The 12040-nt window shown below is 35.5% G+C and overlaps 1 protein-coding gene across 6 annotated transcripts in view; it reads right to left on the bottom strand.

Moving 5' to 3' along the window:
* Positions 1 to 1013: 1013 nt before the first annotated feature.
* The window catches only part of TRIP11 (thyroid hormone receptor interactor 11), a 67051-nt gene continuing 56024 nt past the window's right edge, over positions 1014 to 12040 (bottom strand). For 5 of the 6 annotated variants that reach the window (XM_019918951.3, XM_004311527.4, XM_019918926.3 and 2 more), the window contains 5 exons: positions 9803 to 9884; positions 8412 to 8526; positions 7872 to 7988; positions 6556 to 6700; positions 1014 to 4457 (listed from right to left, as the gene is read on the bottom strand). In XM_019918951.3, the coding sequence (XP_019774510.1) occupies positions 4237 to 4457; positions 6556 to 6700; positions 7872 to 7988; positions 8412 to 8526; positions 9803 to 9884 (680 nt within the window). In that variant the 3' untranslated portion in view covers positions 1014 to 4236. The remainder of the gene's footprint in view (positions 4458 to 6555; positions 6701 to 7871; positions 7989 to 8411; positions 8527 to 9802; positions 9885 to 12040) is intronic. The other variant, XM_073800106.1, reaches the window with a different exon arrangement.

The following is a 12040-nucleotide window of genomic DNA, read 5'->3' as shown; positions in this document are numbered from 1 at the left end:
CTCAGGAACTCTTCTCTCCACTCTTCAGCCTCCATCTAAATGTGTCCTTCGCACAAGCATTCACACGTGCTCAAGTCTCCCAGCGTGCAAGTGCCTCGACCCCACTTTCCTCTCCTACTAACCCCTTTCCCCTTCACAACCTGATTTCTCAGAAGAGATGCCTGTAAACACCATCACCACTTGCTCAGCACCTACTCGACCTACTTAACATGTTTTTTACTCCCACCATTCCACCGACACTTCTCTAGGTCACAGCCAACAACTTCCTGAGCCAGTTCCTAAATCCAACTGATTCTTCTTAAAACTCAGCCCACCAGAGCGGCAAGAACTTCAGGCGTTTGACCTCTCCTTACCTTTTTGAAATAACACTTGGATTCAGTAACATCCTGACATTCTTATCTACTTTTTGGCAGTAATTACCACAACTTCTAATGTCTGTGTAGAACTATAGACTTTATAAAGCATTTCCACAAGTGGTACATTTATTCATTTAATAAATATTATGAATGAATGGGTCATTTCATCCCTATAACCCATAAGTTTAATAGGTGTGTGTTATTTCAGAGACAAGAAAAATCAGTCCCATAGTCAAAGTAATTTTGTTAAAGGTCACACAGAAAGGTTCAAAATCTGTACTCCAAACCATCTCTCAAATTTGAAACCCATGTTCCTTCCAATCCTACCACATGAACAGTTAAAAATATACAAGTTCCACATCTAAGAAAAAATGAATACATAACTGATTATTTTGCAGAAAAACAAAGAGCCCAATGATGCATAGTATCACCTCTGGAGAATAAAAAGGGCTGGCTAAGCCTCTCAGACCCTCTTTTCACACGTAATCTTAAGCATCTATTAAATCGTTCATACTTAACATTTCCAAGGCTCAAACAGTATCCTAACAGACATCCGGTGAACATTTGAAGATATCAGCTTCAGTAGTTCATCAACTTCTGCTATAAACAACATGTGTAAGTCATTTCTGCCCCTTCTAAAGAAAAAGTCAGCAGCTGTTTGCTAAAAAGTTTTTTTTTTTATTGTGGATGAAGACATTGCCAACTTACATATATCATTTTTATTTGGAGTAGTTTTTTTGCCTTGCAGTGCTCCTGAGAAATTCAGAAATGCATTGACTTTAGCTCTATAAAACACAACCCAATATTAAGGCTGGGCTGTAAATATCCCACTAGATATTTCCCTAAAAGTCAAAAGACAAATTATAAGTTTTAAGTAGAGAAACCTTAATAAGTTAAAAAGTAAAGACTGGCAAATAATCACAAATGTCAGATCATTAAAAGTACCATTATTTTTTCCATAGGAATATATAAATGTTATACTTAACTTGATATTTAAAAAACTAAAGATAAATTTTTGTTAAAGGAAGATGTTTTAAATAGTTTGATATATGAAAAACTTCATTAGCCTTAAAAATCAAATTTAAATGCCTTAAGTTTGACACATAATAGCTCTTTATCAATAATTCTTATTATCTCTTGTCCCTGAAGCATAGTTGTTTTTTTTTCCACCTACTGACTGGAAAAGTATTTTGACTTTTTCCCCCTTTCAATTACCCATTAAAAGGTTACAATAAACTAGAGGCTTTACTTGGGGGGGATAGTTAGTATTTAGTTGGATGGTTTTAAGAAAGTCATTCCTTTTTCCCCCATGTTTTTGTCACTTAGTTTTGGTTTTGTTTTTTTCTTTCAACTCAATAATGGCAGGAACTAAAAACTCAACCATGAGATACAGTATTATACTAAAATCAAATCCAATGACTGGATGAATTTTCTACTACAATATAGCAGCTGAAAACCATTAGGAATGCTGTGAAAAACCGTGGCAGCTATGGAAAAATTCAACCACAAATTTTAGTAAGTTTATAGAGAAGTAAACAGCAAAATTACTGTAGTTAAAATACTGCAGTAAAATTAGTGTTAGCAATGTCCAACTGCTAACATTAGAAATACAAGCTTCTTCACTGTATGGTTCCTAAGAAGATTCTTTGAGCAGGTGTTTCATCTCTGACTCAACTTAGTTTCAGAAAAGCAGATGAGTTATGCCTGGTTTAGATCAACAAACAGTATGCACACCAGTGAGCTATAGTTTCGATGAAGATACAACTGAAACATTAGGTATTACAGCTTTAGGACGAGGTCACGTACTTTTTAAAATAGCAGCCATGTAAGGTCATGTTGGGATGTTTAATATGCAATCCACCCATAACAGCTTTCCAACTTATGTTAAACTATGGGGTAATGGGGGGGATAGGCTGTTTGGAGCTGGGGAGGAAATACTGAAAATGTCATAAAAGGCATTTAAAATATGATGACATGCTACTTATACCCACCATGCATCTCCTTTTCAAATTAAAAGAGGGAACTTTTTTCTATATTTCTTCAAAATGAAGGATCATGTTGTCTTTTTTTTTCTTTTTTTAACTTAGAAACTTTTATTTCAGATGCTCCACACTGAAAGAAAAATTCAATGGCAAGCAGCAAATAATTTAGGATGGTCAGTGAAAGTACCTTTGAAAGGACCTTATAAAACCTAAGAGTAATAATTTCGTAGAGAAACAATAATGGGCAAACCGGACAGGAGACAGTTGGATAGTTCTAATAAAGCACTTGTATGACAACTTCCTTTAAAGTATGCTAAATAAAGAATGGCAATATAAATAAATTAGCAAAGGAGACAGGGGATATTCTGAAGCAGCAATGTCTAAGTTACTAAATTTTTCAGAAAAACAAGTTTTATCCATCAACACATGAAGACTTCCAATCCTCTAAATACAGTACAAAGTATACAGTTAATCACAGCAAAATTTACAAACAACCAAATTTAGCCCTGGTCAGAGCCAGGCCTATTTACATATTTGGATTAGTATCGTTTTCACCTTTCCTTATTATACAGATGTTTCTATTTTAAAGGCATATCGAAATTTACAAAATTTGCAAAGAAATGTCTTTAAATGTACAACTTCAACAACTAATACAAACATGAGTGTCCCGACATAATTAAATTCCAAGTCAGGAATTTTATGAGGGGTTTATAAAAAAATTAAAGGAATACTCCCTTCCCGCTAAGTTCCAAACACCTGGTGCTGGTGTCGTTGAAGTGATTTCACTACCCTCAGTGACCGTGAGGATGAGAATGGATGACTCCAAGGTGGCCGTACCTCTCATGTCAATACCTCAGATAGAGGCAGGAGGTGTCACGTCTAGTGATATTGCTAATTATAGTTATGTAAATGCAGCTGTAGAATTTAACACTTAGATGAAAGTTGTGAGTAGGTGTGTAGAAACAGTTTTAAGATGCTATCTTTAAAGAGACACCTTAGCTCTTAAAACTAAACCATATGTTCACAGTATGTACTCAACAGTAAAGAGGAACAAGTTTCCAATATATTCAGCGACTTAGAAGGATCTCAAGGGAATTATGCTGAGTGAAAAAAGCCAGTCTCAAAAGGTTACATACTGTAGGATTCCACCGAATGGCACTCTTGAAATGACAAAATTATAGAGAAGGAGTGTAGGGAGGGGTTTCCAGAGGTTAAGGAGACGGTAGGGAAGGAGGTGGCTATGATTGTGAAAGGGGAGCACAAGGGGTCCTTGACGAAACTGTCCTCTGTCTCTGCACTGTCATCACATGAATCTACACACGAGATGAAATTGCATAGTACCAAATACACACACCTTCCACCTTAGGACACCTGTGACCTCCCAGGGACAGCCTTGTTCTTAACCTGTCTACTCCACGTCCTCTTAAAGATGATTAATATATACTTTAGATCAATTTTTTGCACTACGCAGATAAGCCACCACTATTTCCTTCTTCCCTCTTTTTGGTAAATCTGTTGATTATCTTTAAAAGATAAACTACATGTCTCTAGCTTAAATGAGCTTGAAAAGGAAATAAAGAGCTGATATATAGCTACTAGTGTTTTCGTCTTTTAATTTTTCTTATTTTTGTAAATTAAAATTAAAAGAGTGAATGTTTCTAGCTTAAGTTAGGTCAAATCAGACGGAAAAAAAGCAGATAATATAGCAAACACTCCCTCCTTTAACACCTGCAATTTCTAGAAGCATTAAGAATACTGCTATTAAATTTAGATAAAGTATAACTGTGAACAAATACATGACTTTTTCCAAAAGGCCACTTTGTGATAAACTACATACACATAGTGTTCACGGGTTTTTTTTAAAGTGCTATATATGTCATCTCTGGCTTGAGAATCACCTACTGCTTTAAAAGGTCTTTCAACACAACTCCGGCGCTGTTGTCAGGTAACACTGGCAAAGGCGTAAATGTGGGCAGTACGTCTGAGATGGGTTTCAAAAGGAGATGCCCAGGCCCTCCAGGTCCAAGTCCAGCTGGGTTAATGAGAGGCACAGCCGCAGAGCGGGGAGCTAGGAATGGATTCACATCTGTTCTTCTACCAGACCTGGGTTCGGTTGTATCTAAATGACAAAATATGAATGATTTAATCTCCCATATGTTATTTGGTCACTGTTATACATGTGTTTTAGGTTCCTAGATTTGGCCCCCAAATAAATTTAATTCATATGCTGCCGGGTTCTGGATCGGATAAACAGGTCTATGAAACACAGAAGGTGAAAGAGGATAAGGCAATAAATAGAGAAAGAAATGGAAGTGAGAAATATTTGTATGTAGAGCTAATACTTTATTAAACACATTAGTATTGTTGTCTTATACTTAATACCACTTATATAACTGATTAATGTCATTTACTATAACAACAGTTTTTTAAAAGATGTTTTCTATGTAACCAGGCAAACTCTATCTAACCACCTGAAAGATGGGAGGACTTGAGAACTTGTTTTGCCCAAATTATTATAATGGTCATGAAAAAAACCAGCATCCATATTGCAATGATAACAATCAGATTTAATATTAACTTACCAAAAGAAAAAACAACTTATGCATTACATTAAATGATCACCTTTTAGACGTTCAAAAGTCTGAAAATAATTCTCATTAGATTATTTCTCTGTAAAGTCAGGCTGAACAATTAAGTTTTTACTGGAACAGGCATTTGGTTTACGTACTCATTTCTTAGTGGGCAGAATTCTGCTTTATTACCCAAGATCATTAACAACTTCATTGTTGAGAGACAAGCAACCTGTTGAAGGCACCCACTTCAGCAGTGGTAAACTCAAAAGAGGCCTCCAAAACAAAGGGAGCATTGAGACAAATTCATCAAATCTTCTTATCATTGAGCACCCCTGGGTCCCCAAGTTGTACTTTCCTGTGAATGACAATTTTCCAAACTCTGAAAAAGCTTCTGGTGCTATGTGGTAAGCTCTGGCTTTTGTCTCTGATCAATACAAATGAAGCTGCGCATGTGACTTGATAACTGAAGGTGGGGAGGTGTATGAAAGAGGAGGAGAGGGAAGAAGGGGAAGGAGTGGAGACAGGGGGAAGGAGGGAGAGGGAGGGGAGACCCTGCCAAAAGAAATTTTGGAATCAAAATTTAAATAATGTATATTTAAATAAAATTTAAATAAAATAAATTTAAATAAAATAGAATAAATTTTAGCTTCAAGATGCTAAAATCTAGTCTAACAAGAAAAAGTGTTTTAGTATAGTCTACACATGTTAAAGTTGAGACTTTTCTAAAGACTAAATTTAGTAGACAAATCTTTTATCTAAAATAATTTTACCACTTTCTCTTTCTATAAAAGTTCAGGAAAACAGAAATATTCATCTAAATAAGAACTAAGGAAGTTATTTAAATTTCAGAATATAAATTCAGTATTTTATCCAAATTTAAGTATCTGGCATGTGACAAACTTGACAGTATACAATATGTTCCTTTACAGTCCAACTAGCAAACATGTTAGTCTGTATTAAAATATGAAGATTTCAGATAAAAGACCTTCCAATAAAGAATTCATATATAGTCTAATGGATTATACTTTAATTTGAACTCAAGAAACTTTAGTACATGCCAATATAAGGGATATAAATAGCATAAGATCCTTACAACCTAGTGGGGTAGAAAACTACGTCCACATATTGTTGAACCACCACACCATTTGGTTCCAGGCAGGCCTTTCAACATATAAGAACTCTTCATAATGTTCTTGGATGTGTAGGCCAGTTTACTAAACAGCTCTTGTACATATTATTAACACACCAACTTTGGTTTTTGAGTGTAACACTTAGATTATTATCACAGGGGAAAAATCTTTCTCTAACTATAAACTACAATTCGAAAGGAAAATGCGTGAACAAGCAAAGGTTTACCAGTTCAACCACCGCTTCCACGAATAATTCAAGGTGTCTTATGCAGAGAGAGAAGAATTATTCCAATATATAAAGGGAAAATATTTCATATTGTTTAAATTAATCTAAGCTAATTAAATATCAGGTTGCTACAAGAATGTATGAAGCCAAAATCTAACACCTTACTGGAATTTTGGAAAAGTCATTATTGCACATTTTCAAAAACACTAAAAATTTAGTTAATATCACTGTAAAACATAATCAAAAATTATCAATTTTTTAAATTGTAGAAAAAATATCTGATTTTACCTTTAAAACTTCCGGGTACATTTGTATCTAGTTTTCTCCTTCCTGGTGAATCTAGAGGTTTCATATCATGAACAGAAAGCTTGGGTGGTGGAATAGATGGATGAGATTCTGTTTCTAGAAATTTAACAAAAAGTTCTGAAAAAGACTAAGAAAAAATATTTGGGATATATTAGGCAGATAATAAAATTATATTCACTACAGCTAAGAAACTGTACCAGCTATTCTAATTAAATACTAAAAACTAGTCATGCTACCTGAATCATTTCTTTATGAATAAGCCTTATGAACAATTAAAAGTGCTAGCACTCTGATACACAGGTATCAATCAAAAACTTTAACAATTTAATCAATAATCTTTGATGACAACACTTGTTACAAACCTCATAATGAGAATTAGCCACCAGATAACAGATTTCTCACCATCAATGGCACTTAAGACATCAAGTCTTAAATCATTTTAGTAACCGTTTACATAGACATAAAAAAATTATATCAACAGAAAACAAGCATTAAAGTCCTATTTTTCTAGAGTAACACCCAATGAATGAGTACAGCAAAAGCTCACCAGTAATATTATCAGATTAAAATAATGTCATGTAGAACTTTCCTTTAAATTAAATTTTATGCCATCCAATTTGAGTTCTATCTTTCACCAGCTTTGGGTAAGTCACCTATCCTCGGTTTCCTCTTTAGTAAAAAAATAAATAAAATAAAGACGTAAACTCCACATTCTAACTCACAGTGCTACTCAATTCAATTAATACTCATCTTAAGCCTACTATATACCAGGCATCATATTTTCGTGTTTATTAACTGCCTCCTCCTACCAGAATGTAAGTTTGTTGAGGGAAAGCACTTTACCTATTTGGTTTGCACCTGCATCCTCAATGCTCAGAACAGTCTGGTACACAGCAGGTGCTCAATAAATATTCACTGGCTCAATGACTAGGTAGATACATACAGGCATAAAATAGAGCCTCTGTCTTCAAGAATCTCATAACTTAGTAGTAAGAGAGAAATGATTGTGGGCTGATAGCAGCATGATCAAATACAAAGGAAGGAACAGTTAATGCTTTGAAAAATCAAAGTACCATGTAAACAAAATGTTAAAATAAAACCTACTGATATGTGCAATAAAATTATTAAAACTGGCTTATTATCCTTAAGCGAATCACCTCTCTGGATCTCAGTTTCCACAACCCCAAAATAAAAGGGCTGTATAAAATAACCTGAAAAAGAAGTCTAATTCTTTGCAAATGAATATGATGCACAATCATTTCACTGCTCATATCCAGCAGGAATAAATCAACTCTTACACTATTAAGCAGAGATTGCTGATTTGGTCTCAAAGGTGTGTTGGGAACACTTTTTGATCCTCCTCCAAGCCACCCAGTCATCCACCTGGTAACACCACCCTGATCTTCATTCAACAACTGAAAGATTATTTTAAAACAGAAAAATATTATCAACACAAGAAAAGAAAACAGAGCACTTTTACATGATTTCAGATCGTAGTAAACCATGTTTTCCAAGTCCAATTCCTAGTTTCCTACTGACAGAAGCTACATATACACTGTCATCCTAAGCACTATTTCAAATAAAATTTGAGGACTGTCATGTCTCAAACTTGAAGCATTCTGATATGAACGGTTGCATATAAGTTACAAAACATTTAAACTAATATTATACAAGCTGCACAAATCTGCTTCTTCTCTGTAGTATAACATGATTCCATTTCCACATTATTGAGAAAATTGCATTCAGCAAGTTATATAATACACAGTAAAAAAAAATTTATATGATATCAAGCATTTTAGTTATAAATGTATTCAAAATGGCATTCAATATTCAGTTACCTGTTCCATTTCCTCCTTTTTGATACCTAGGATGCTTCCCATTAATCGTAACACTTCATGACGCTGATTTTTTGGTGTGTGGAAGTGTCCAGTGAAGAGGTTTCTCATTAGGACTCTATGAAAACGGAGGCAGAAACAGCTCAGGCTAACTCACAGGTTGTCTCAATATCTAGTGTATCCAAACAATAAACACTAAACATACAAATATTTAATCATATTTAAATAACAGTTATAAAAAACACTAAAATATTTTAAAGTAGCTTTAAAAATTTTTTGACAAGTCTAATTAAGAATATTGCAGGGCTTCCCTGGTGGCGCAGTGGTTGAGAGTCCGCCTACCGATGCAGGGGACACGGGTTCGTGCCCCGATCCGGGAAGATCCCACGTGCCGCGGAGCGGCTGGGCCCGTGAGCCATGGCTGCTGAGCCTGCACGTCTGGAGCCTGTGCTCCGCAACGGGAGAGGCCACAACAGTGAGAGGCCCGTGTACCGCAAAAAAAAAAAAAAAGAAAAAAAAAAAAAAGATCTTTGGGGCTTCCCTGGTGGCGCAGTGGTTGCGAGTCTGCCTGCCGATGCAGGGGACACGGGTTCGTGCCCCGGTCCGGGAAGATCCCACATGCCGCGGAGCGGCTGGGCCCGTGAGCCATGGCCGCTGGGCCTGCGCGTCCGGAGCCTGTGCTCTGCAACGGGAGAGGCCACGGCAGTGAGAGGCCCGCGTACCGCAAAAAAAAAAAAAAAAAGTTTAAAAAAAAAAAAAAAAAGAATATTGCAAACAACCCAAAATGTGTACCTTTAAAAACATCACTTACTAGTCACCAACTTTCTTCAACCAAATAATCAACTGAGATGGTACCTCATTAGTAATTCTCAGTGCCTGTCTGGGTTGATGTCTTAAGGAGACACTTCAGATTTTTCCCTCCATATCCTAAATGGTGATGATAGTTCTTGTGCTTAACGGTTATGCTTATATTTCCTCATTCATTAAAAATTTGCTCATAATATCTAAATCTTTAAAATGTTAAAGATATACTACATGTATACCTAGGTTTCACACCTAATGCATTTGAGCAAGATATATCCACTTAAGGGCAGTAAAGAGAACAAAAAAGAATGGTAAGAATAAACTTTATATTTTCTAAGTACTTTATATTGTGGTGATGTTTTAACTCTTGCCTGTGGTTTTAAGAAAAAGAATTTGAGCTGGGAAAGTCTATTTAAAAATCAAGAGAAGACAAGTTACTGACCCCTCATTAAAACTAACTGCAGCTCATCATTATATAAGAAAAAGAAAAGGTTTTTTAAAACCTTAATCACATACATTTACATGTAGAAATTGATTTTACCATAAAAGTGATCCCCATAAAGTACATAAAAGTAAAAGGCAGAGCATACTTGTCCACTTTTCCTTCTGTGCTATTTACTAAATTCATCAATTTCTTTTGTACATCATCCAGCATTTCTTGTCGGAGCTCATCTGTTTTAAAATATGTGAATAAAGAGAGTCATTAACTGATTAAAATAGTCTGTATGAATATATAATGAGATCTATGACATCTTTAGTGAGAATTTTGAATATATGTACTTATTCTAATTAGGAATACTCAATTGCGTCCACCTCTTCTTTGGTTCAGGGAATTAGGTTCTCTGGTATAGAAATTACCTAGAAGCCAGAGTATGCATTAATTCACATTGTTTGCCCCCAATAAAATAATCAATTCTTTAACAGAACATTTAAAAACCAAAGGTTTTCTCATTCTCTTCAGAAACTTAACAACAAAGAAGAGATTTTTCACCACTGCTCCTTTGCATGAAACATCTCCAGAGCCACTCTTTAATGGGAAAATACCGGAAAGGACAATTTTAGATTTTCCTTTTTCCATTTTCCCGGCTGGAATCTTTTTTGGTGAGCTAAGAAGAGGAAGAGCAGCTAATGCAACCAAGACCATGGCTCAGAAGGCAGCTGATAGGGCAGAGTATCCTGGGGTAAATAAGCTGCAAGAAACAATTCAGATCACTGGTTCTCACACTAGGCAAGATACTATAGCTTATGACTGATTTAGAAAGATGTTTAGATTATTTTATTTTTAAATTCTTATTTATTTTAAAAGGAAGCAAAATCTGTAAAGTCTTGGCAGAATACTAGGAATGTGAACAGTACTAAAATCAAAGTCTAGAATTACAACAGGAGAGACCCTGTTCATAATCAACCATGCCATGGGACCATGGATTCCTAGACTAAGGAACTCTCAGCAAACCCATGGAGTTTACACCCGTTTCCTCAGAAATGGATAGTCTGAGCCGAAGGAGATGCTTATTAACATCAAGCTAGATTACAAATTTCATTCTGAAAGAAATTAGGAGAATGCTTTGCAGTACAGCTCAACTTTTCAAATCAAGAAACACTCACATCCCAACATGAGACAACTCTGACCTCTTTCCACAAACCTACTCTTTGAGTTATGCAGCATTTTCCTAGTGGTAGTGGGATACAGGTTTCCTTATCCAGTATACGACTTGCAAATATTTTCTCACACTCTGTGAGTTGTCATTTCACTTTCTTGATGGTATCCTTTGAAGCACAAAAGTTTTTAATTTTAATGAAGTCCAATTTAGTTTTTCTTTTGTTGCTTGCCCCTTTAGTGTCATATCTAAGAAGCCACTGCTTAACTCAACATCACAAAGATTTACTCCTATGTTTTCTTCTAAGAGTTTCACAGTTTTAACTCTAAAATGTAGGTCTATGACCCACTTTGAGTTACTTTTTGTGCATGGTATGAGGTAAGGGTCCAACTTCATTCGAGTACATGTGGATATCCAGTTGTTCTGGTACCATGTGTTGAAAAAACTATTCCTTTGGAATCCTTGTTGAAAATCAATTGACCAGAAATGTATGATTTATTTCTGAACTCTCAATTCCCACTGCAAGACCTCTGCAAACGTTTTTCCTTTTGCCTGGACAGCTCTTTTCCTTCGGCACTGCCTATTAACTCCTCTTTACCATTCACATGTCAGTTCCCAAGTCCCTTCCTCAAAGAAGTTTTCTCTGAACCTTACAGATTAGGCCAGGTTCATCTGCTTTATGTTTTCATTCTGTCTGTACAGTACTAAAATTCTGATTTACAGTACTAAATGTATATACAAAATGTTCAGTTTAACTGTTTGCAATGGTTTGTGGTTTTTCCACATTGCAAAAATCTAAACTGCAAAATGTAATAGGCTAACTTTTACCAAAACAGAGATGGTTGTCATAACCATATTATAAAAGCAAGGTTTGTGTTTGGAAAATCTACTACAAACATTTCCTTTCCTGTCTTTCCAGGGAGGAATTTAAGCTTGGACATTAAGAGAGAGACAGACAGACACAGAAAGACAGACAGAGACAGAGAGAACAAGATTATTACTAAAGTCTGAGTCAGTAAAAGACATTTTTAGATTCTTAATGGGCACATATATACTACGAACCATGGTGCCACGTGGGCCTTTTCTAGTACTACCTTCTAAATTAAGTAGAACTCTTAATTATTCAGAGGAAGAACAGCAAGTAAGTTAATCTCTTGTTGATGTTCTGAATTAACCACCCCACTCATGAACTAAAGTAAGAGCTAGAGTAAAGATGGTCACAGTCTTCTC

This window comes from Tursiops truncatus, chromosome 2, assembly GCF_011762595.2.
Source record: "Tursiops truncatus isolate mTurTru1 chromosome 2, mTurTru1.mat.Y, whole genome shotgun sequence".
Classification (NCBI taxonomy): Eukaryota; Metazoa; Chordata; class Mammalia; order Artiodactyla; family Delphinidae; genus Tursiops; species Tursiops truncatus.
Note: the sequence above shows the minus strand (reverse complement) of the source record. Positions and strands in the feature narration are given on the sequence as shown.